This window comes from Salmo trutta, chromosome 5 (assembly GCF_901001165.1).
Source record: "Salmo trutta chromosome 5, fSalTru1.1, whole genome shotgun sequence".
Classification (NCBI taxonomy): domain Eukaryota; kingdom Metazoa; phylum Chordata; class Actinopteri; order Salmoniformes; family Salmonidae; genus Salmo; species Salmo trutta.
Genome location: NC_042961.1, coordinates 5,264,680 through 5,289,588, shown reverse-complemented (window position 1 = coordinate 5,289,588; position 24,909 = coordinate 5,264,680). Strand labels below are relative to the sequence as shown.

Genomic DNA, 24,909 nt, shown 5'->3' with positions numbered 1-24,909 from the left:
GTAAAACCTAGGGCCGTGTTCCAATACTGAAATGCACCCTTCCTTCCATCCTTCCTTAATGCTTCACTACCTGGAGGTTCACTGATTAACTGATACACTGCAATACAGGTCTTAAGACAGATGGATATGGGTTGACTAGAGCACAGTGGTAGTTATAAGCAATGATAAACCACAGAAGAGTTTGAAACATATTGTTTATTAGAATTTCAACTCAGATAAATTACATTTAAATGAACCAGAAGTCAGTGAGCTGCACAGGAGATTGCCGGCACCTTAATTGGAGAGGACGGGCTTGTGGTAATGGCTGGAGCGGAATCAGTGGAAAGGTGTCAACAACATCAAACACATGGTTTCCATGTGTTTGATGCCATTCCATTCGCTCTGTGCCAGACATTATTATGAGCTGTCCTCCCCTCAGCAGCCTCCACTGGTGAGCTGCTACTCAATGTCTTACTGTTAGTAAAGCAGGATGACATCTTGTGTCTGAATTGGACTTAATACTCATAATATTACAGAGAGAAAGAGAGAGACGGAGATAAAGACAGAGCGAGCAATAGAGAGAGCGAGAACGAAAGACGGAATGATGAATGCTGTGGAAGTTGCTTAACGAGCTGTGGGGAACTTTATCTAAGCAAACCCAGATGAATGGGCCAGACTGAAGAGTCTTATCATCTGTCACATTATGGTTGTGATGTTGTATTCTGTTCATCATGCTGTTAGCTAACATACCATGCTTCAACAACAGGTTCTCCAACTCCGGCCCTGGAGAGTGACTGCATGTGCAGGGTTTTGCTCCAACCAATCACTAACATATCTACTAAACACACTCAATTCATCACAGTCTTCAGTCTGACTCTGGACCATGATAAGTTGGATCAGCTGTGGTAGTGCCGGGTTGGAAGAAATCCTGCACCGCCCGTAGGTCTCCAGGACCAGAGTTGGAGACCCTTGTTGTTCTACCATGTTATTAGATTACTAGTGCAACACTAATGGACTAGACACCCACATCAATGCCTCTTACAAATGGCACCAAAACAACAACACTGGCAATAGAATAGTAACATAGAACAAAATTACAATACATGTATTTTTTTTTACTTAAAAAGAACACAGTGGCACTAATAGTGCCAATAGTTGTAAAACCTAGCAACAGTTAGGATGGGGATCATGATTAGTAAGCATCCATTTTGTCATAGTTTGTCATCCTTACAGAGAGGACTACAGAGAGGGCAGAGTTGTTTGATGTGAAGACCAGAACTATTAAATGCCCCTTTCCCCAGTTTGCTCTTGTGATGAACTGCACAGGAGTATACCAGTTACAGAGAGTAGCTGTACTGTACTATGGCCTATATTACTTACTGAGGTATCCAGTTCTCAGGTTAACATGGGATAGAGCATACTGGTTGTTGTAGAATGGATGATTTGACTGTTTCCTCAGTCGCTCTGGATTATAATTGGTCTTCCAATGGTACTGGAACTGTGTTTGATTCCAAACAGTGACTCTTCAAAGTTATTCAGACATTTTGAAGCTATTCCCGGTAGGCAAGATATTAGTGTCACGGTACCAGACATCACACCATATCTGAGAATGTCTGGAGTTGAAGTTAGCAAGATCTGTTTCAAACAGACAGGCCCCAAACTAGACAGCATCTCTCAGGCCTGTGGAAGAACAAGACATCAGTGAGTCAGAAACAGATATCTACACTGTGTTCACTTCCTGGTGTTGTTTTGATGTGTCACCAGTAGGTATGGGAAACAGAAATAACTTGCTTAAAGAGATACATTTTTTTTTAAAGAAAACTAAAATGGATGAAAGCTAGCACAGTGCTATAGATAGCATCAGAGCTGTCCCTGTGTGTGTGTGTGTGTGTGTGTGTGTGTGTGTGTGTGTGTGTGTGTGTGTGTGTGTGTGTGTGTGTGTAAAGCTGGCCGTAGCTCTTCAAACATATCCTCCAATCATTTGTAGATCCCAAACCCTCATTTAACATGTTCCCCTTGGGAGTATAGCCTACCTACCTAAGTAAATAACTAACTGTCACCTTGTCTCATCACTTACATTTAGAGACTAGCTGGATAGGGCTTAACGAAGGCTTCTCTAATGGCTTGTGTTGGTTTGTCTCTCCTTCATCTCCTCTAGTAATGCCATGGTCCCACAGACATCAGTCCAATGTCTACTTTTGATTTACATTTGGTTGAGTTGTCAATTCATGTGAATTTAATGTGAAATCAACAAAAAACTGAACATGTGATTGAACGTAGGTTAAAAGTTGGTTAAAGAAAAAAGACGAAATTCCCTTTTTGCAAATCCAAACTGTTTTCCATGTTGATTCAACGTCATCACATGAAATGACGTGGAAACAACATTGATTCAACCAGTTTTTGCCCAGTTTGGTGAGGTTTGGTCTTCAACCATCTATAGCCTTTTAGAATTTACTGCAACATTCAATTCACTGCTTCTCCAGCCCACATCACAGACCTAAATCACAGACCTAAATCACAGACCTAAATCACAGACCTGTCCAGGGCCTGGTTTACCAAAAGCATCTTAAGGCTAAGTTCATCGTTAGAACATTTGTCGGAGCATCATTAAATAGTCGAGCGGTTTTCTCTGTGAGGCTGATAACTTCAGAACAAAAGTTGACTACAAATATGAATTTGCCAATTTCTTTGCAATTGATACAAACAAGCGACGTATAAAAATATGCTTCAAATGAAAACTGAGATGAATGCATAAAACAAAGGCTACAGGTGTTTTCAATCATATTGAGTTCTATTTTGCTGCTTGTAGGCTACTGTCTAAAATTTGTCTCCATATATGCCATGATGTGTAGCCTTACATGTGCGCAATAATGTGCCAAATTTATGATTTTGTGCATTTTTATTGGGTAAGCATTAGAATAAGCCGCCTCGATATTTGCAGCCATAGGTGGTAATATCTCTCCAGAGCTGATCCGTCATCAGTATTGTGGAATAACTATAATGTAAAGGAAAGATTTAAATGGAGAAAGCTGATCGCAGCGCTGCTTTTCTTTCGATCCCATCAGTATCGACACCTCCTCCAACAACGCACTTAGCGACCGTTCTTTAGTATGTTAAGAATGGCTCTGGAGGGTATGGCTGCCTTTTTACGGGCTCCTAACCAACTGTGCTATTTTGTTTGTTTTTTTGCATTGTTTGTAACTTATTTTGTACATAATGGTGCTGCTACCGTCTCTTATGACCGAAAGGAGCTTCTGGACATCAGAACAGCGATTACTCACCTTGAACTAGACAAAGATTTTTTCTTTAATGAGTCCGACGCGAAGGATATACTGCATTCTCAAGACCAGGCCCAAATCCCCTTCATTCTCGTGAAGAAAAGACGGAGAAAATTAGGTTGGGGTGCCTTGTGAGAATTCGGAGGCGAGTGGGTAAACCACCACTATCATCAGTACTATTGGCCAATCATTGGAAAATAAACTGGATGATCTACGATTAAGACTATCCTGCCAACGGGACATTAAAAACTGTAATATCTTATGTTTCACTGAGTCGTGGCTGAACGACGACACCGACAATATAGAGCTGGCTGGGTTTTCCGTGCATAGGCGGGACAGAGCAGCTACGTCTGGTAAGACGAGGTAAGATTCATCCAACGGCATTGAGGAGTATAACAACTCAGTCACTGGCTTCATCAATGAGGGCATCAACGACGTCGTCCACACTGTGACTGTATGTACAGTACCAGTCAAAAGTTTGGACACACCTACTCATTCAAGGGTTTTTCTTAATTTTTTACTATTTTCTATGTTGTAGAATAATAGTGAATACGTCAAAACTATGAAATAACACATATGAAATCATGTAGTAACCAAAAAAGTGTTAAAACAAATCTAATGATATTTTATATTTGAGATTCTTCAAAGTAGCAACCCTTTGCCGATGAAGAGTTCTTGTGCTGACATTGCTTCCAGAGAAAGTTCGGAATTCGGTTGGGAGTGTTGCAACCGAGGATCCAAAATCTTCCTGGTGGTATTATACAAAATGTATAAAAATGTATAATACCCCCATACAACAATATTACAATGTACAGTACGTGTGTGTAGAGTGCGTGTGCTAGCGCTTGTGTGCGTATGCGTGTGTCTGTACCTTTGTGTGTGTCTCTTCAAAGTCCCCGCTGTTCCATAAGGTGTATTTTTACCTGTTTTTTAAATCAGATTTTACTGCTTGCATCAGTTACCTGATGTGGAATAGAGTTCCATGTAGTCATGGCTCTATGTAGTTTTGTGTGCCTCCCATAGTCTGTTCTGGACTTGGGATTGTGAAGAGACCTCTGGTGGCATGTCTTGTGGGGTATGCATGGGTGTCCGAGCTGTGTACTACTAGTTTAAACAGTCAATGTCAACACTTCTTACAAAAACAAGTAGTGAGGAAGTCAATCTCTCTTCCACTTTGAGCCATGAGAGATTGACATGAATGTCATTAATGTTAGCTCTCCGTGTACTTTTAAGGGCCAGCCGTACTGCCCTGTTCTGAGCCAATTGTAATTTTCCTAAGTCCCTCTTTGTGGCACCTGACCAGGTTCGACAAAACTAGGGCCTGTAGGACCTGCCTTGTTGATAGTGTTGTTAAAAAGGTAGAGTAGCGCTTTATTATGGACAGACTTCTCCCCATCCTAGCTACTGTTGTATCAACATGTTTTGACCATGACCGTTTACAGTCTAGGGTTACTCCAATCAGTTTAGTCATTTTGGGAGCTTGCGTGGCCTACCACTTTGCGGCTGAGCCGTTATTGCTCCTAGACTTTTCCACTTCACAATAACAGCACTTACTTGACCGCAGCCGCTTTAGCAGGGTAGAAATTTGACGAACTGACTTGTTGGAAAGGTGGCATCCTATGACGGTGCCACGTTGGGAGTCACTGAGCTCTTCAGTAAGACCATTCTACTGCCACTGTTTGTCTATGGAGATTGCATGGCTGTGTACTCGATTTTATACACCTGTCAGCAACAGGTGTGGCTGACATAGCTGAATCCACTATTTTGAAGGGGTGTCCACATACTTTTGTATATATAGTGTAGGTGGAGGGCATACAGGCTGTGGCCAATTTATTAATGCACAATTTGCCTAAATGGGTAATGGAAACACTTCAACCACTGCATTTTTATTCAACACTAGATTTTGTAGGTGTGACGTCATTACGTCTAGCTGTTTTTATCCACACAAAATAGTTCAATGGAAATTCACCCTAGCAGGCAATTATCACATCTATTTTCCATGCCAACTTTCTAAATGTCAAAAAAAAAAATCACTGGACAAGTTAATGGAAACATAGCTAGTGAACGCAAGGGGAGGAAAGACAAGAGATGAGGGAGGAAGGACACGAGATGAGGGAGGAAGGACACGAGATGAGGAAGGAGAGAGCAGGAAGGCAGGACACGAGATGAGGGAGAGGGTGGAAGGAGGCAGGACACTAGATGAGGAAGGAGAGAGCAGGAAGGCAGGACACGAGATGAGGGAGGCAGGAAAAGTGGGAGAGGGAGGAGGAAGAAAAGATGCAGAAAAATAAAATGTGTAATTATGAGAAAAGGCAAGAGTGGAGAAAGAGCATGAGAAAGAGAGTGAGAAAGAGAGAGAAATGGAGAAAGAGCATCAGATTCAGAGAATGGTGTACATTAGTCTCATCTCCTCTCCGTTCCCTGTACCTGCAGCCTTTTGATGTTTTTATTCTGCTTCACTGAAATCTACCCCCTCTACTCTACCCTCTCTACGCTACTCTACCCTCTCTACGCTACTCTACCCTCTCTACGCTACTCTACCCTCTCTACGCTACTCTACCCTCTCTACGCTACTCTACCCTCTCTACGCTACTCTTCTCTACTCTACTCTACCCTCTCTACTCTACTCTACCCTCTCTACTCTACCCTCTCTACTCTACCCTCTCTACTCTACTCTACCCTCTCTACTCTACTCTACCCTCTCTACTCTACTCTACCCTCTCTACTCTACTCTACCCTCTCTACTCTACCCTCTCTACTCTACCCTCTCTACTCTACCCTCTCTACTCTACCCTCTCTACTCTACCCTCTCTACTCTACCCTCTCTACTCCTCACAACCAACACTCAAAGAAAAGAGGAAAACATACTAGACAGAGTTCCCCAGAGTTCCCCCTCACTATCTGGCCACGATGTCTGTCTGTCTGTCTGTCTGTCTGTCTGTCTGTCTGTCTGTCTGTCTGTCTGTCTGTCTGTCTGTCTGTCTGTCTGTCTGTCTGTCTGTCTGTCTGTCTGTCTGTCTGTCTGTCTGTCTGTCTGTCTGTCTGTCTGTCTGTCTGTAAAACCAACCAACTGCCAGAAAACAAAACTTAGCCTGGTTACCTCAGGTGTACATGATGTCTGGTCCTCTGTGGCCGAGCTGTGATGTCGTGATAGAGTTAAGACCTATTTTCCAACCATAGTTCAGACCCATTAGGTTGTGGTTGGATAGGAGAGAGAGAGAGACAGCAGTGTATGGATTCTGGTAATCCATTGGCTCCTACTCAGATGGGGTTGAATCTCTCACAGTCCTGATGTGTTTGTAGTGTCCATTGAGTTGAGTTTCATAATAACCAGGGAATGTCTGAAGGAAACGGCATTTACACTTCATCAAAACGGTTAATACTGTCCAATTTCCTATTACACAAAAATAATGTACAGAGGGTATTTTCATTGGATTACTCTCTCTGTCTAGGGTTAAGAGTTGATATGTGTTAATAATATTACTCAAATTTGGTTATTACATTTTGTGTTACCATTGTAATCAATATTCACATAATTTACAAACTTCTAAGAATAAAAACACATTTTGCCCTCAATGTCCAATATGAAACCAGCTAAAAAGGTGTAGAGCACAACATCTTACAACACGTCTGGTCTCTCCTTTGGACAGCTGCCTCCATTTAAAAACACAAGTCAAGTCATTGGCACACTTCACAAGTACTCATATTCCCATGAGCCTCTTCTTCTTCTTCTTCCTCCTCTTCTTCCTTGTTATCATGGGCTGTGTTGAGACTTCCAAGGTCCCCGCCCCTCGTGTCCTGCCCAGCGAGGAGCCTTAATCTGGGGCTGAGATTTGAGGCCTGCCCTTTGTATCACCTCCTCCAGGGCTCATCCTTTATTAATCCAGACTGAGGTGTATTGACTGGAGCTTGGTTAGGTCTAGCTTGCTGAGCTCTGCTGAGCTGGGGTAGGTTTTCTCTGTCTCTCTTATGTGTGTACTCACTGTAACCCATGGCTTCGGGTGTCAAACAGGGGATAGCGATAGGAGGGCCGAATAGTGTGCAGAAATAGTTTATTTTGAAACACAGTTGATACTCCAACCAGATGTGTGTCCCTTTTCAGTGGTCCAAAAAACGTAAGCAGGACATCTCCTTCTCCCATAATTCAGTCCAGGCTAGTTTAAAAACATTTTACTCTGTGAGCAGCATGGGTCATCCACAAAGGATCTCTACTGCACCACCAATGGCCACTCACTGATGTACGTCGCCTTGGATAAAAGCGTCTGCTAAATGGACAATATTAATGGGTCCAGTTCAGTCCTCCCACCACAGGGGGAGCTACCCCCCTGACATAGAGAGGTGTTCCCTTCTACTACAGAGAGCTCTCGTCCGGTTTTGGTAGCAGCTGCGTGTGCTTCCTCTTCTCCAGGATCGTGTTGAGTTCCTCAGTGAAGGAGCGGCAGAGAGGGGAGCTGCTTTCCGCCTCACTCTGTCTTAACAACATGTAGTTGTTACCGTGCATCCTCCGCAAGACGCTGGGTAACGTCGTCGATAGGCCGTTGGGGCTGGGGAAGTCTTGCAAGTCACACTCTGATTGGTTGAGGGGGGTGTGGGGGGTCTGAGGGGGCGGGGGGAGAGGAGGGGCAGGGGGAGGGGGGTCCTTGTTGGGGGACGACTGGAAGAAGCCCCCTTTGTGCGTGTCACCGTTCCCCAGTTGTTTGGAGACGCCGTTCCCATTACTTATCCCGTTCCCATTACAGTGGCTGGAGATGGTCTTGAGATCCAGGTGGGCGGAGCTACTGTGGCGTTTCTGCTGCTGCTTCCTATGTTTCCTCTTCCTGTCTGTGTGATTGGCAGAGGCGGCTGCGGCGGCAGCGCGGAGAGAGTACTTCCCCCTGTGGCTGCCCCGCAGACAGAAGCCCAGGTAGAGGAGGACCACGGTGAGAACCAGACACACACCTCCTAGGATGGTGATTAGGGACAGGTACATAGCCTCCATGCTCCTGGGGGAGAGCAGCTCCGAGGTGGGGGGGAGAGGGGCCGGGAGAGGGGCTGGCAGTTCTGAGGCAGGGGGGGGAGGGGCTGGGGGAGAGGGTGGCAGGGGCCTCTCAGAGGAAGGGGGTGAGGGGTGGAAGAGCGGGGTGAGGGGTGGAGGAGGAGGGTAGAAGGGATGGTCTTGGGATGGGTCGACGGGTGGGGGAGGGGGGTGTGGCATGTCTAGACGTACCGTCACAGAGTACTTAACCACAGCAACCCGGACGTCGTTCTCAAGGGCGTGGCAGGTGTACTCGCCGCTCTGCTCCGGTTGGGACTCGATGACCAGGAGGCCATCGGTGCCAACCCTGAAGCCAGAGTCCAGGCCATAGCCCTGCAACTCTGACCCATCCAGAGTCCACACTGGGGTTGCCAGATTGGAGCTAATTTCACACTGGAGCAGCACGTCATCTCCCACCATTACAGACCGGCTCCGGTGCTGGATCGGCTCTGAAAGAATGGCAACCCACATATAAAATGAATATCTTATCACAATAAGACTGTGATATACTGTAATGGACCCCAGAACAGTTAATAAGACTGTGACATACTGTTATAGACCTCAGAACAGTTAATAAGACTGTGACATACTGTTATAGATGTCAGAACAGTTAATAAGACTGTGATATACTGTTATAGACCTCAGAACAGTTAATAAGACTGTGATAAACTGTTATAGACCTCAGAACAGACACTGAACTTCAAAGACTTAAACCAGGTAGACAGTGTGTAGAAATGATTTGTATTTATTTATTTTTATTTAATCTTTATCTAATTAGGCAAGTCAGTTAAGAAGAAAATATTATTTACAATGACAACCTACCCCGGCCAAACCCGGACGACGCTGGGCCAATTGTGTGCTGCCCTATGATGATAATGAAAGTTGATTTTTTCATATAATTTCAACTCTGAAAGGTTTTTCTTCAGTCACAGTATCTTCAGTATAAAGCTATTAGCAGCACTATGTTGGGTTATTTTGTGGTCTCAAACAAGTGAGTTTATTAACATTCTTAATCAAGAATATGGGCAAAATGTAATTATTGACAATGAAAGAGGTGGAAATGTTGATACCTTGTCATACTCTAATTTCTACATTTATTATCAATATAGCATAAAACATTTTTCCTGATTGTGTTTTAGTGATATTTTTCACGATGCAAATATTGGGTCCCAAACTGCATATATGACTCTAAAATCATTGGTGCATGAAAACCCAATATGTTACATTCTCCCATATGAAAATAAATGCTAAAAAGTATTTTCTAACTTCTTAGTATGTGAAGTATAATGTAAAGTAAATTTGATTATAGATGCTATGGAAATGAGGATGCTGCATAAATATAAATACATATTTATTTATTCTAACAATTTGATGGTATTTCTGCATATTCTAACTTTAGATTTCCTTTCATCATTCAGTGTGCAGAATCACCTTGAAACCATCCTACTTTATCTTCAAGGTGGGAAGGACTGGACTAAACTATAAACAATGTAAACCTTTGCTAGCCATATGATATCCATGTGTTATTACTACTATAGTGAGACCAGTGTCTAGTCCTAACGCAACTCCTATCATTGCTGTCTGTCTGTCTGTCTGTGTGTGTCTGTCTGTCTGTGTGTGTCTGTCTGTCTGTGTGTGTCTGTCTGTCTGTGTGTGTCTGTCTGTCTGTGTGTCTGTGTGTGTCTGTCTGTGTGTGTCTGTCTGTGTGTGTGTGTCTGTCTGTGTACCATTGTCACATCCTCTGTTCCCATACAGGACATCCTGGGTCAGGTTAGACCTGAGGAGAGGAGACACTGTTAGCCTGTCATCAATTGCACACACACACACACACACACACACACACACACACACACACACACACACACACACACACACACACACACACACACACACACACTGCATCACCCCCCACACTGCATTACCCCCCCACGCATACTTAATTACCCCCCACACTGCATTAACTCGCACACACTGCATTACCCCTCACTGCATTACTCCCCCTGCTGCATCACCCACCACACTCACACACACTGCATTACCCCTCCCCCGCACCCTGCATTACCCCCACACATGCTGCATTGCCCCTGCACACAACCACACCGCATTACCCCCCCCCCCACATGGCATTACCCCTTCCCCCACACACATACTGCATTACCCCTTCCCCCACCACACACAGTGCATTAAACCCCCCCACCCACCCACACTCTCACCTGTCAGTCTGTGCTGTGATATCCAAACAGTCCTGTCCATCCCAGCCACAGTATGGGTCCCGGGAGAAGATACAGTCATAACAGGAATTGTACCTATTGCAGGTGGAGAGAGGTAGCTGGACCACACCAGAGGGAGAACCTACATACACACTCATCTAGAGGATGGAGGGAGGGAGGGTATGTTGAGGCCTGTGTTATTGAAAATATCCTTGAATTAGAAGATCACTAAACAAAACAAACCTTGATATTATTGTGAGAGAGAGAGAGAGAGAGAGAAAGAGAGAGAGAGAGAGAGAGAGAGAGAGAGAGAGAGAGAGAGAGAGAGAGAGAGAGAGAGAGAGAGAGAGACCCTCCGTGCATGTGCCTGCATGTCCGTTTGTGAGTGTGTACCTGTGTATGTGAAATAACCAGGCTATCCACACGCTGTGGTTGGTCAAACAGCTGTAGCTCCTCTATGATGTGTAGATGACCCTTGACCTCTACAGCTCTGTGCAGCCAGCCATCGTCTGGACCAGGAGACAGATACAGGGTCACAACACACAAACACATACAATGGGATGTACTGTACATGTGGTTTGAAGTCTGTTCCATTACTTTACTGGGATGACAAAAACAAATCCCATGCATGTAAACACAGCATAACGCATGTACAGCCACCCCCCCAGACACCCCCTCATACCCCCCCACACCAACCTGTGCCCATGAACAGTAAATGGTAGTTCTGCCCGTCCAGCCCCTCCACCCTGTGAGCCACCAGCTGGGTGTAGTCTGTGGTCCTCCTGAACAACAGGGGGCGCTGCTCTGTAGACATGACCTGCTGGGACATCAGAGGGTGTCTCCTCACAAAGTTCAACACGTCGTCTGGCAGGGAGGTGGAGGAGTTTATACCTCTGGATCTCAACTGGTCTGTAATACACTGGAAACATGAGGGAAGACGGGGTGAGAAGGATGCATCCTGTTTGAAATAAGGCACTAAAGTAAAACTGCAAAAAATGTGGCAAAGAAATTAACTTAATGTCCTGAATACAATGAGTTATGTTTGGTGCAAATCCAACACAACACATCACTGAGTGCAACTCTTCATATTTTCAAGCATGGTGGTGGCTGCATCATGTTCTGGGTATGCTTATCATTGGCAAGGACTAGGGAGATTTTTAGGATAAAAGAAAACAGAATAGAGCTAAGCACAGGCAAATCCTAGAGGAAAACATGGTTCAGTCTGCTTTCCAACAGACACTGGGAGACAAATTTAACTTTCAGCAGGACAATAGCCTAAAACACAAGTCAAATCTACACTGGAATGCTTACCAAGACAACATTGAATGTTCCTGAGTGGCTTAGTTACAGTTTTGACTTAAATCGGCGTGAAAATATATGGCAAGACTTGGAAATGTCTGCGTAGCAATGATCAACAACCAACTTTACAGGGCAAATATTGTACAATCCAGGTGAGCAATGCTCTTAGAGACTTACCTAGAAAGACTCTGCTGTAACCACTGTAACCACTGCCGAAGGTGACTCTAACATGCATAGACTCAGGGGTGTGAATACTTATGTAAATTAGATATTTATTTGTTTCCTTTTCAAAAGAATCTGCAAAAATGTCAAAAACATGCATTCACTTTGTAATTATGGGATATTGTGTGTAAATGGGTGACAAAAACATACATTTAATCCATGTTGAATTCAGGCAGTAAAACAACATATTAAAAAAAAATTATTTAACCGTTATTTAAGAAGTCAGTTATGAACAAATTCTTATTTACAATGTCGACCTACCAAAAGGCAAAAGGCCTCCTGCGGGGACAGGGGCTGGGATTAAAAATAAACAAAATATAAATATAGAACAAAACACACATCACGACAAGAGAAACAACACTACATAGAGACCTAAGACAACAACATAGCAAGGCAGCAACACTTGACAACACAGCATGGTAGCAACACAACATGACAACAACATGGTAGCAGCAGAACATGGCAGCAGCAGAACATGGCAGCAGCAGAACATGGTAGCAGCACAAAACAGGGTACAAACATTATTGGGCACAGACAACAGCACAAAGGGCAAGAAGGTAGAAACAACAATACATCATGGAAAGCAGCCACAACTGTCAGTAAGAGTGTCCATGATTGAGTCTTTGAATGAAGAGACTGAAATAACACTGTCCAGTTTGAGTGTTTGTTGCAGCTCGTTCCAGTCGCTAGCTGCAGCGAACTGAAAAGAGGAGCGACCCAGGGATGTGTGTGCTTTGGGGACCTTTAGCAGAATGTGACTGGCAGAATGGGTGTTGTATGTGGAGGATGAGGGCTGCAGTAGATATCTCAGATAGGGGGGAGTTAGGCCTAAGAGGGTTTTATAAATAAGCATCAACCAGTGGGTCTTGCAACGGGTACACAGAGATGACCAGTTTACAGAGGAGTATAGAGTGCAGTGATGTGTCCTATAAGGAGCATTGGTGGCAAATCTGATGGCCGAATGGTAAAGAACATGTAAAGGGGGGTGAATACTTTCTGAAGGCTCAGTATATATTTTATCATTATATATTATGGGTGGGTGGACGGATAGATGGATGGAGAGAGATGAGTGGGCGATATAGCCCTCCCTTACAGTATAGCAGGTGAGTTCAGAGTTTACAGTATACAAGGCAAACCCTCATTGAGTTTATAGTTCATAGTTTATAGTAGGCCACTATGAGTTGAAGTCAGTGTGTGTGTGTGTGTGTGTGTGTGTGTGTGTGTGTGTGTGTGTGTGTGTGTGTGTGTGTGTGTGTGTATCTGTGTAGGCTGCTTATCTCTCTCCGCCTGACTAAGGCTACAACTTCTCTAACTCTGTCCTCTGTGAGATTACTACCCCAACTTTGATAAGAGACGTTGACACTGTCTCCACAGTTAAGAACCAGAACCGTTATGTCCTCTCTGCCTCATTTTACAGCTCGACCCGGAGAGTGGGAATAAAGCCACTACTGTAGATCACGACTCCTCTCCTTAATGAAGTCACAGCTTTGTAGCCCATAATAAGTCATTATAACCGTTACCAAGTCTTGGCCCGGCAATAATCGCCATGGAAATGGCTTTCAATGACATGCCACGCAGTTCTATAATCTCTTTACCATCTCTCCTTCCCAGTTTACCTCTGTTTTTCACTCTGCTTTTCTAAATCTCTCTCTCTCCCTCTCTCTTCCTCTCTCCCTCTCTCAGACTCAATATATTGGATGTTGGGATGCTGAGGACAAAGGGGATAGAGAGATTAGGGGAAAATTTAAATCAATTAAACTGACTGGGCCTGTTATACAGGAGTCCGCTCGGACAGCAAAAGACCAAGTGTGTGTGTGTTTGTGTGTGTGATACTCACTGATCCAGGTCGCGGGTCAGGGACCTTTCCAGTGTACTCGCTCCACTTGGCTCCATAGTCCTGATTCTCCATGTAGGGTCCGTCAAAGACCCGTTGGACCTCAGACAGAGAGAACCGGCACACTGCTGATATCTTCACGTTTTTCCTATAGTACACACACACACGAAGATGTTGATATGATTAACAGTTACACTGCCTTAACCTGTCTGGGCTAGGGGGCAGTATTTTCACGGCCGGTGTCATACGTTTCATCTTCTGATGAAGAGTAAGAAATATCGGACCAACACGCAGCGTGGTAAGTGTCCATAGTTCTATTTTTTATTCATACGTGAACACTGAAACAAAACAAGAAAATGCACGACAGTCCAGTAAGGTAACCTTGCCTATACATGGAACAATCACCCACAAACACAAGAGAAAAAAAAACCATATAAATATGGCCTCCAATTAGAAGCAACGACAACCAGCTGCTTCTAATTGGAGGTCGTTCCCAAAACTAACATAGAAATACAAATACTAGAAATACAAACATAGAAAATACAAAACATAGAACAATATACCAAAACCCCCGAAACATATAAAACAAACACCCCCTGCCACGCCCTGACCAAACTACAATAACAAACAACCTCTTTTACTGGTCAGGACGTGACAGCCGGATGAAAAACGTACCCAAATTAAACAGGTTACTACTCTGGCCCAGAATCTAGAATATGCATATTATTAGTAGATTTGGATAGAAAACACTCTGAAGTCTCTAAAACTGTTTGAATGGTGTCTGTGAGTATAACAGAACTCATATAAATATTCAAGCAGAAAGTGGAAAGTCTGAGAATTGTAGTTCTTCTTTTGATTCTCTATCGAAGCTACAGTGTCTGTGGGGTGACGTTGCACTTCCTAAGGCTTCCATTGGCTGTCTAATGCCTTCAGAAAGTGGTTTGAGCCTTCTCCTGTCACTGGGCAGAGTATAGGAGCTCATTCACTGAGTGGTCTGCCTGGCAACAAAGGGATTGGATATGTGCGGTCACACGAGCACGCGTTCCTTCTTTTTCTTCTTGAAGGAATATGCTATTGTCCGGTTGGAATATTATCGCAATTCTACGTAAAAAATACCATAAAAATTGATTTTAAACAACGTTTGACATGCTTCTAAGTACGGTAATGGAACATTTTGACTTTGTCTCTCGTTCCGCGCTCGCGCTCTCTGCCTTTGGATAAGTGATCTGTACGCACGAACAAAACTGAGGTATTTGTACATTAATATGGATTATTTGGAACAAAAAGAACATTTCTTGTGGAAGTAGCAGTCCTGGGAGTGCAATCTGACGAAGATCAGCAAAGGTAAGAGCATATTTCTAATACTAATTCTGAGTTTAGGTTGCCCCGAACTTGCCGGGTGTCTGAATAGCTCACCGTGATGGCTGAGCTATGTACTCAGAATACTGAAAAATGTGCTTTCTCCGTAAAGCTATTTTAAAATCTGACACAGCGGTTGCATCCAGGGGTAGTCCATCTATAATTCTTTAAATAATTGTTATATATTTTTTCAACGTTTATGATGAGTATTTTTGTAAATTGATGTGCACATTCACCGGACGTTTTGGTGTGAATACATTTTCTGAACATCACGCGCCAATGTAAAATGCTGTTTTTGGATATAAATATGAACTTTATCAAACAAAACATACATGTATTGTGTAACATAATGTCCTAGGAGTGTCATCTGATGAAGATCGTCAAAGGTTAGTGTTTCATTTAGCTGTGTTTTGGGTTTTATTGACACATTTCCTTGCTTGGAAAATGGCTGTGTGATTATTTTTGTCTATGTACTCTCCTACCATAATCTAATGTTTTGCTTTCGCTGTAAAGCCTTTTTGAAATCGGACAATGTGGTTACATCAAGGAGAAGTGTATTTTTAAAATGGTGTAAAATAGTTGTATGTTTGAGAAAGTTGAATTATGACATTTTGTTGTTTTTGAATTTGCCGCCCTGATATTTCACTGGCTGTGTCCCGCAGTAGCCCATAGAAGTTAAACGGTTTAGAATACCCCACATAAAAACAATGGGTTTTCACTTTTTGGTCTAAGTCACTAAATCAAGAATAACTAAAATATTGGAGAGAAAACTAATGCTATTTGAACCCAGGTCTGGTGAAGAGGTAACAGTGACTGTTCCCATCCAGGACAGTTCCTAGCTTGGTTTCTCCAGGGACATGGTCTGTAAACACTACAGAACAACACGTCACACTGATACAATATTATACACCTCTCTGTCCATCTGGATTTATTCGTTGACCTCGGTCGGTCGGTCGGTCGGTCGCACGCACGCACGCACGCATGCACACACAGCAGTAAACCTTGAATGTTACCATAGCGACAGCTAAAATAGATCAGAGACTCATGTAGCAGAGTTGAAAGGAATGATAGAGAGAGAGAAGGAGAGAGAGAGGAGGAGAGAGAGAGGAGAGAGAAGGAGCGAGTGAAGAGAGAGAAGAGAAAGAGAGAGGGAGCGAGACAGGAGAGTGTGAGAGAGAGGCAGGTGAGAGGAGAGAGAGAGCAGGGGGTGTGGGTGACAAAGAGAAATGTTAATCAAGAAAAGCTAATCAAGAAAAGTTGTACGTATCCTCTGACAAGTAAAAAGGGAGGTAGCAAGAGAGAGAGAGAGAGGAGGAAGGAGAGACAGGAGAGTGAGAGAGAGAGGTGGAGAGAGAGGTGGAGAGAGAGGGAGGGAGAACGAGAGAAAGGAGAGTGAGAGAGAGAGGTAGAGAGAGAGGGAGGGAAAATGAGAAAAGTGTAGGCGTGAAGGACAAGAGAAGGTATGAGTGGGAGAGAAGAGCAGGAGAGGTAAACAAAAGAAGGAATGGAAAAAATAGAGAGGGGGGAGGGAGAGTTGGTGACCAGAGCTGAGCTACTAAAGGTAACTACCAAAATAAAGGAAACACTTGAGTAAATGGGGGATACAAAGTATATTGAAAGCAGGTGCTTCCATACAGGTGTGGTTCCTGAGTTAATTAAGCAATTAAAATCCCATAATGCTTAAGGTCATGTATAAAAATGCCCAGTTGCCCATTATTTTGTCTACCATGGCTAGAAGAGATCTCAGTGACTTTGAAAGAGTCTCAACCCAACTAAACATTTATGGAAGATTCAGGAGCGGCGCCTGACACAGCGTTTTCCACCACCATCAACAAAACACCAAATGTGACTCAGGAAACTGTGCATATGTCGCACGGAACTGTTACACAGGAGAGTCATTTGAACGTTTATTGTTTATATATTTTTATATCAAAATGCGTTTTTGGGCAGAAATGCCTTCTGGAACATGTGAACTTTCATGTGCCTTAATAACAAACCATCTGTAAATATGAATAAAAAAAGATAGAACCTTCCCGCTAGAAATGATTGGCTGAGATAATGAGTGGGAGGGACATGCCGAGAGATGACTTTGGATTGGTCTGCCATTTAGCACGCTTCTGTCTATAACATGAGCTGCTCAGTATGTGTAGGTAATCCTTTCTAACGTTGCTTTTTTGAACGATATCACGAAGAACTGCAAAAACACCTGTCTCCAGATTATATCTTCAAACTAAGGGCAACCATGGCATCCGTGACAGAGAGGGAGAAGCGTCTATCCATGTATATGGGTAAGAGAGTCTCGCAAGATATTAAACGTTTCTAATTTTGTCAGAAAGTCATTTTCATTGCAATGCACGTTAACTTCTATGGGCTACGTGGGATGCTAGCGTCCCACCTACGGGACACAGCCAGTGAAATATCAGGGCAGCAAATTCAAAAACAACAAAATGTCATAAAGCAAATTTCTCAAACATACAACTATTTTACACCATTTTAAAGATACACTTCTCCTTAATGTAACCACATTGTCTGATTTCAAAAAGGCTTTACAGCGAAAGCAAAACATTAGATTATGGTAGGAGAGTACATAGACAAAAATAACCACACAGCCATTTTCCAAGCAAGGACATGTGTCACAAAAACCCAAAACACAGCTAAATGAAGCACTAACCTTTAACGATCTTCATCAGATGACACTCCTAGGACATTATGTTACACAATACATGTATGTTTTGTTCGATAAAGTTCATATTTATATCCAAAAACAGCATTTTACATTGGCGCGTGATGTTTAGAAAATGTATTCCCACCAAAACTTCCAGTGAATGTGCACATCAATTTACAAAAATACTCATCATAAACGTTGACAAAATATATAACAATTATTTAAAGAATTATAGATAGACTACTCCTGGATGCAACCGCTGTGTCAGATTTTAAAATAGCTTTACGGAGAAAGCACATTTTTCAATATTCTGAGTACATAGCTCAGCCATCACGGTGAGCTATTCAGACACCCGCCAAGTTCGGGGCAACTTAAACTCAGAATTAGTATTAGAAATATGCTCTTACCTTTGCTGATCTTCGTCAGAATGCACTCCCAGGACGGCTACTTCCACAACAAATGTTGTTTTTGTTCCAAATAATCCATATTTATGTCCAAATACCTCCGTTTTGTTCGTGCGTACAGAGCACTATCCAATGACATAACGCGCGAGTGCGGAACCAGAGACAAAAAGTCAAAATGTTCCATTACCGTACTTAGAAGCATGTCAAACGCTGTTTAAAATCAATCTTTATGGTATTTTTAACGTAAAATTTAGATAATATTCCAACCGGACAATAGCATATTCATTCAAGAAGAAAAAGAAGGAACGGCGCGCTCACGGGATCGCGCATATCCAGTCCCTTTGTCCCCAGGCAGTCCACTGATTGACTGAGCTCCTATACTCTGCCCAGTGACAGGAGAATGCTGAAAGAACTTTCTGAAGGCTTTAGACAGCCAATGGAAGCCTTAGGAAGTGCAACGTGACCCCACAGACACTGTAGTTTCGATAGAGATTCAAAAGAAGAACTACAATTCTCAGACTTTCCACTTCCTGGTTGGATTTTTCTCAGGTTTTTGCCTGCCATATGAGTTCTGTTATACTCACAGACACCATTCAAACAGTTTTAGAGACTTCAGAGTGTTTTCTATCCAAATCTACTAATAATATGCATGTTCTAGATTCTGGGCCAGAGTAGTAACCAGTTTAATTTGGGTACGTTTTTCATCCGGACGTGAAAATACTGCCCCCTACACCTCAACAGGTTAAAGCGTACTGTTAGTTAGCTTACGTAGGCTGGCTGGTTTGCTAGCTAACATTACGTGTGTGAACTGTCAAGTAATAGATTTTAAAAACATTTTTTTAATCCATTTTAGAATAAGGTTGTAATGTAACAAAATGTGGAAAAAGTCAAGGGATCTGAATACTTTGCACTGTCACTACAGATCTGGGCAGATTCTCCCTTCCTCTCTGTCTTGATCGCTCTCCTGCCCCCACTTCCTCCTTTTTCCTGATACCCCTCTTCCCTTGCAAATTGTTTCTCTTTCTATCTCTTTCCATCAATCTCTGCATTTGTCACACCTTTCCCTTGGACCCAGCTAACATCCTGTCTCTTCTCTCTCGCTTCTCTCTCTCCTTGCCTGTCTGTTTCTACCACCATTTTTCCCTTCAAATATTTTATTGAGCAGACACGTTTTTCCAAAGCATCTTACAGTCATGCGTGCATACACTTTTCGTATGGTTGGCCCCAGCAGGAATCAATCTCACAATCCTTGGTGTTGCAAGCGCCATGCGCCACACACACACACACAAACACTAGATTCATTAAAAATACCCCTCTCCTCTCCTCTCAATATAAAGTTCTAGTACTACTATCACTACTACTACTCACCAATCGGGACCGAAGACGCCGTAGAAGAGTGTGTCGTGAGGTGTGTGTCCCGGCAGCGTGTAAATACTCCTCAACACGTTGAAGTGTAAGTTGTATTCTGGCAGCGAACACACCAGTGTGGCCTTTAGGAATGATGTCCACCTCTTCTGGAGGGTCAACAGACCTCCTCTATCTCCCTACGAGAGAGGGAGGAGGAGGAGGGAGCGTGAGGAGGGTGAAGGAGGGTAGAGAAGAGAAGAGGGAGGGAGGGAGGGTAGAGAAGAGAAAGGAGGAGAGGAGAACGAGATGAAAAAAGTGGAGAAAGGAGAGGAGAGGGAGAAGAGGGGAGGATGATGGGAGGGGAGTAAGACGAGGGAGAGTAGGTTATGAAGAGGAGGATGATAGAACAGGGGAGAAGATGAGGATGAAGAGAATGGACAAAGAGGAGGAGAAATAAAGTTAGCGCTCCGACATGGACAACAAACTGAGTCTGGAAAACATGCCTTTCTTGGGCACAATTTAAAGGAGGTCAAGGGAGATTATCATGTCTCCAAGGTTGTTTAATTTCTTAATCTACAGCTCTGTGAAGACGTGAGACGAGAGCATAGCCATGGGAGTGTGCCTAGAAACACCATTGCTCTGTGACAGCTCATTAGCAACCCTGTTGAGAGTGGTGATAGACACTAGTCATCCCTCTGTGGTTGAGAGCATTATCTGCTGCTGAGAAGCGCGCGCACACACACGCACGCACGCACGCACGCACGCACACACACACACACACACACACACACACACACACACACACAGCTCAATAGAATCAGAAATGGTGACCGGGTGCTATCAGATCCTTTGATACTGATCCTTTGATACTTGTCCTTAAAGTTTTCCCTGCTACAGTAAGTCAGTTCCCACTGCCCACAGCCTCTCACCCCATCCAGCCTCACCCCTCTCTTCCTTCACCTATCTCTCCCTCCTCACCCCTCTTTTCCTTCACCTCTCTCTCCCTCCTCACCCCTCTTTTCCTTCACCTCTCTCTCCCTCCTCACCCCTCTTTTCCTTCACCTATCTCTCCCTCCTCACCCCTCTTTTCCTTCACCTATCTCTCCCTCCTCACCCCTCTCTTCCTTCACCTCTCTCCCTCCTCACCCCTCTTTTCCTTCACCTCTCTCTCCCTCCTCACCCCTCTTTTCCTTCACCTCTCTCCCTCCTCACCCCTCTCTTCCTTCACCTCTCTCTCCCTCCTCACCCCTCTTTTCCTTCACCTATCTCTCCCTCCTCACCCCTCTTTTCCTTCACCTCTCTCTCCCTCCTCACCCCTCTTTTCCTTCACCTATCTCTCCCTCCTCACCCCTCTCTTCCTTCACCTCTCTCTCCCTCCTCACCCCTCTCTTCCTTCACCTCTCTTTCCCTCCTCATCACTCTCTCTCTCTCCCTCACCCCTCTCTCCCTCCTCAACCCTCTCTCTCTCCCTTCAGCTCTCTCTCCCTTCAGCTCTATCTCCCTCACCCCTCTCTCCCTCCTCACCCCCTTTCCCTTTTCACCTCCCTCTCCCTCCTCACCTCTCTCTCTCTCCTCACCCCTTTCTCTCTCTCCCTCACCCCACTCTCCCTCACCCCTCTCACCCTCACCCCTTTCTCCTTCACATCTCTCTCCCTTCTCACCCTCACCCTCACCTTACAGACTCGTCCAACCCGTGGCACTCTAATGTGGCTGTAGTATGGTGTCTGCTCCTGGCTCTTCTCGGTAAAGAAGTAGTAGATTTTATCGTCATCTCTGGTAGTACTGCCCTCACTCTCCCTCACCAGGGCACTGCCCACAAAGTCAGCCTCTGGGGAACACAGAAACACACTGAGAGTCAGGAATTATCCACTCTAAAACATGACTTTTCACGGAAATAAAACACATCCCTTTAATACGAGGCAGAACAGAAGGTGCTGCTATAGTCAAGGCAGGGTTCTTTGAAGACCAGAAGACCAGGTGACCTGAGCATGAAAATAAACATTGGAAGGACCATACTGGCCAAAAAAACAATCAGAGGGAAGAGGCTATGGGTATAGGTTCTTTGAGAGGAGCAGTTCTAGCCCCAGGGAACTCACCATGAAACCAGCGTGTGGGTGCCTCCTCTGTCCTCACCATGGGATAGGGGTCGTTACGCCGGATGTCCGGAGAGCACCGGAACTCATACTGAGACGCTGTGTACATCTGCTGGTCTGGACCAATACAGGAACAGCAATGGTTATTGGTAAGTTTGCATTGCAGAATAAGTATGACACATTAGCATTGAGCATAAACTTAAATTGTGAATAATATGCCCCCCCAAAAATGAGTGTTAAAATGTGTGTTCTTTTTTGTTGTACTTATGTGCATCTACACCTGGCCAGAAACATTGGTCCCATGTTTGGTGACAGAACACATCTCAATAAAGGATATACACTAGTCATATATACAGGGTCTAAGGATGGTTGTTTTACCTACGATGAGGCCAGTGTAGCCTGTTGCAGGTCCATACGGACACTTCTCTCTACCCTCCTCAAACTCAGACGACACTTTAAACCGCTCCTCATCCTACACAGGAGAACAGGAGGTCACGGAGGCTAGTAACACAGTGGTAGAGCATAATATGGTTCATATTGTGTCAATTACTGTGGAAATAGAGAGACAGTCGACCCACACAATACCTTGAAAGAGTTAGTTAGCTAGAACATGAAATTACATTTTTTTTTTTTATATATATTTTATGCATGTTCATTCTATGAGTGTGTGTAGGTTGTGTACTGTACTGCAGGTTACTTACTATGTACGCACAAAGAGGTCTGAAGGCGTGAGTCCCACACATGTAGAGATGAGTGGAATTAAATCTCTGGAGAAACCTGATGTGGTTATAACACTCTGTCTGTTGAGAGAGAGATAATATATCAACAAGAGGGAGGGAGAGAGAGAGAGAGTGAGGGGGAGAGAGAGAGATGGAAAGTGAGGGAGAGAGAGATCGAGGGAGAGAGAGGCAGAGAGAGAGAGAAAGAGTGAGAGTGAGCGAGAGGGAGAGCTAGAGAGAGCGAGCGAGAGAGAGAGAGAAAGCGAGAGAGATAGAGAGAGAGGAGAGAGGGAGAGAGGGGAGAGATAGATAGAGAGAGGGGGAGAGAGAGAGAGGGAGAGAGAGAAAGAGAGAGAAAGAGAGATGGAGAGAGAGGGGGAAGATAGAGGGAGAGATAGAGAGGGAGAGAGAGAGATGGATAGAGAGAGACAGAGGGAGAGAGAGAGGGAGAGGTACAGACCGAGGGAGAGAGGGAGAGATAAATAGAGAGGGAGAGAGAGGGAGGGAGAGAGAAAGAGAGAGAGAATAAGGGAGAGATAGAGAGGGAGAGAGAGAGATGGATAGAGAGAGACAGAGGGAGAGAGAGAGGGAGAGGTACAGACCGAGGGAGAGAGGGAGAGATAAATAGAGAGGGAGAGAGAGGGAGGGAGAGAGAAAGAGAGAGAAAATAAGGGAGAGATAGAGAGTTAGTTTATGACGGATGATACATGAGATAGAAATCCCACACATATTGAGATGAGTAGATTTAAACCTCCCTAGGAGAGAGGATGAGAGAAAGAGGGAGGGAGAGAGGGAGGGGGACAGAAAGAGAGAGGAAACCTCTGGAGGTGATTATATCACAGAAAAAAAGAAAGAGAGAGAAAGATGCAGTGGAGAAGATGGATGAGAGAAAAGAGAGAAAGACATACCTTATCGTCTTTCCCTTTGCTCAGACACTGCTGCTTCTGCTCCTTCGAGGCTTCCCATTCAATCTGATAGAATATATATATATATATATATATATATATATATATATATATATATATATATATATATATATATATATATAGAGAGAGAGAGAGAGAGAGATACAGAGATGAAGACAGAGACACAGAGAGAGAGAGACAGACAGCGATAGAGGGAGAGACAAAGAGAGAAAGAGAGAGAGACCAGAACATTAGCAAGGGTTCTTGGCTAACTAGGTTTCCAACAGTTTTATGGCAGGGTGTCAGGTGAAACAGGGTGTTGAGTTTCTGTCCTAGTGTGGATAGATAAAGTGACAGATCTTCATTATTATGTTACATAAAGTACAACTAGACGGTAGGCTAATGCTCCTGGAGAAACAGTCACTGAGTCCCAATAATATCTCCTTTCTCTTGAAGTGTACACTCATTCACTACTTCACACAAATCTGCCTAGAAGGAGTTCGACCACATTTTTCATATCAGTCATATCTTTCAAATCATTGAAGAGAAGGGAGCCAAGTTATCATTTCTTAGTACTGGTACTCCTTGTATATAGCCAAGTTATCATTACTCAGTACTGGTACCCCTTGCAGACAGAATAGACAAGTTATCATTACTCAGTACTGGTACTCCTTGTATATAGACAAGTCATCATCCACTCAGTACTGGTACTCCTTGTATATAGCCAAGTTATCATTACTCAGTACTGGTACTCCTTGTATATAGCCAAGTTATCATTACTCAGTACTGGTACCCCTTGTATATAGCCAAGTTATCATTACTCAGTACTGGTACCCCTTGTATATAGCCAAGTTATCATTACTCAGTACTGGTACCCCTTGCAGACAGAATAGACAAGTTATCATTACTCAGTACTGGTACTCCTTGTATATAGCCAAGTTATCATTACTCAGTACTGGTACCCCTTGCAGACAGAATAGACAAGTTATCATTACTCAGTACTGGTACTCCTTGTATATAGCCAAGTTATCATTACTCAGTACTGGTACCCCTTGCAGACAGAATAGACAAGTTATCATTACTCAGTACTGGTACTCCTTGTATATTTTATTATTATTATTTTATTTTATTTCACCTTTATTTAACCAGGTAGGCAAGTTGAGAACAAGTTCTCATTTACAATTGCGACCTGGCCAAGATAAAGCAAAGAATTTCGACACATACAACAACACAGAGTTACACATGGAGTAAAACAAACATACAGTCAATAATACAGTAGAAAAATAAGTCTATATACAATGTGAGCAAATGAGGTGAGATAAGGGAGGTAAAGGTAAAACAAGGGCATGGTGGCGAAGTAAATACAATATAGCAAGTAAAACACTGGACAGTGGAAGAAAGTACAAGTAGAAATAGAAATAATGGGGTGCAAAGGAGCAAAATAAATAAATAAATACAGTAGGGGAAGAGGTAGTTGTTTGGGCTAAATTATAGATGGGCTATGTACAGGTGCAGTAATCTGTGAGCTGCTCTGACAGCTGGTGCTTAAAGCTAGTGAAGGAGATAAGTGTTTCCAGTTTC

The 24,909-nt window shown here is 43.7% G+C and overlaps 1 protein-coding gene across 1 annotated transcript in view; it reads right to left on the bottom strand.

Annotated features, from left to right (window-relative positions):
* Window positions 1-1,076: 1,076 nt before the first annotated feature.
* Window positions 1,077-24,909, bottom strand: part of LOC115193549 (semaphorin-4G) — a 40,181-nt gene continuing 16,348 nt past the window's right edge. Inside the window, exons 4-17 of the mRNA XM_029752269.1 lie at window positions 23,332-23,394; window positions 22,406-22,504; window positions 22,083-22,176; window positions 21,708-21,821; window positions 21,285-21,439; window positions 19,633-19,808; window positions 13,840-13,984; window positions 11,178-11,400; window positions 10,875-10,990; window positions 10,485-10,639; window positions 9,999-10,048; window positions 9,094-9,135; window positions 8,464-8,720; window positions 1,077-1,659 (exon numbers count right to left, since the gene is read on the bottom strand). Coding sequence (XP_029608129.1) covers window positions 1,654-1,659; window positions 8,464-8,720; window positions 9,094-9,135; window positions 9,999-10,048; window positions 10,485-10,639; window positions 10,875-10,990; window positions 11,178-11,400; window positions 13,840-13,984; window positions 19,633-19,808; window positions 21,285-21,439; window positions 21,708-21,821; window positions 22,083-22,176; window positions 22,406-22,504; window positions 23,332-23,394 — 1,695 coding nt within the window. The 3' untranslated portion in view covers window positions 1,077-1,653. The remainder of the gene's footprint in view (window positions 1,660-8,463; window positions 8,721-9,093; window positions 9,136-9,998; window positions 10,049-10,484; window positions 10,640-10,874; window positions 10,991-11,177; window positions 11,401-13,839; window positions 13,985-19,632; window positions 19,809-21,284; window positions 21,440-21,707; window positions 21,822-22,082; window positions 22,177-22,405; window positions 22,505-23,331; window positions 23,395-24,909) is intronic.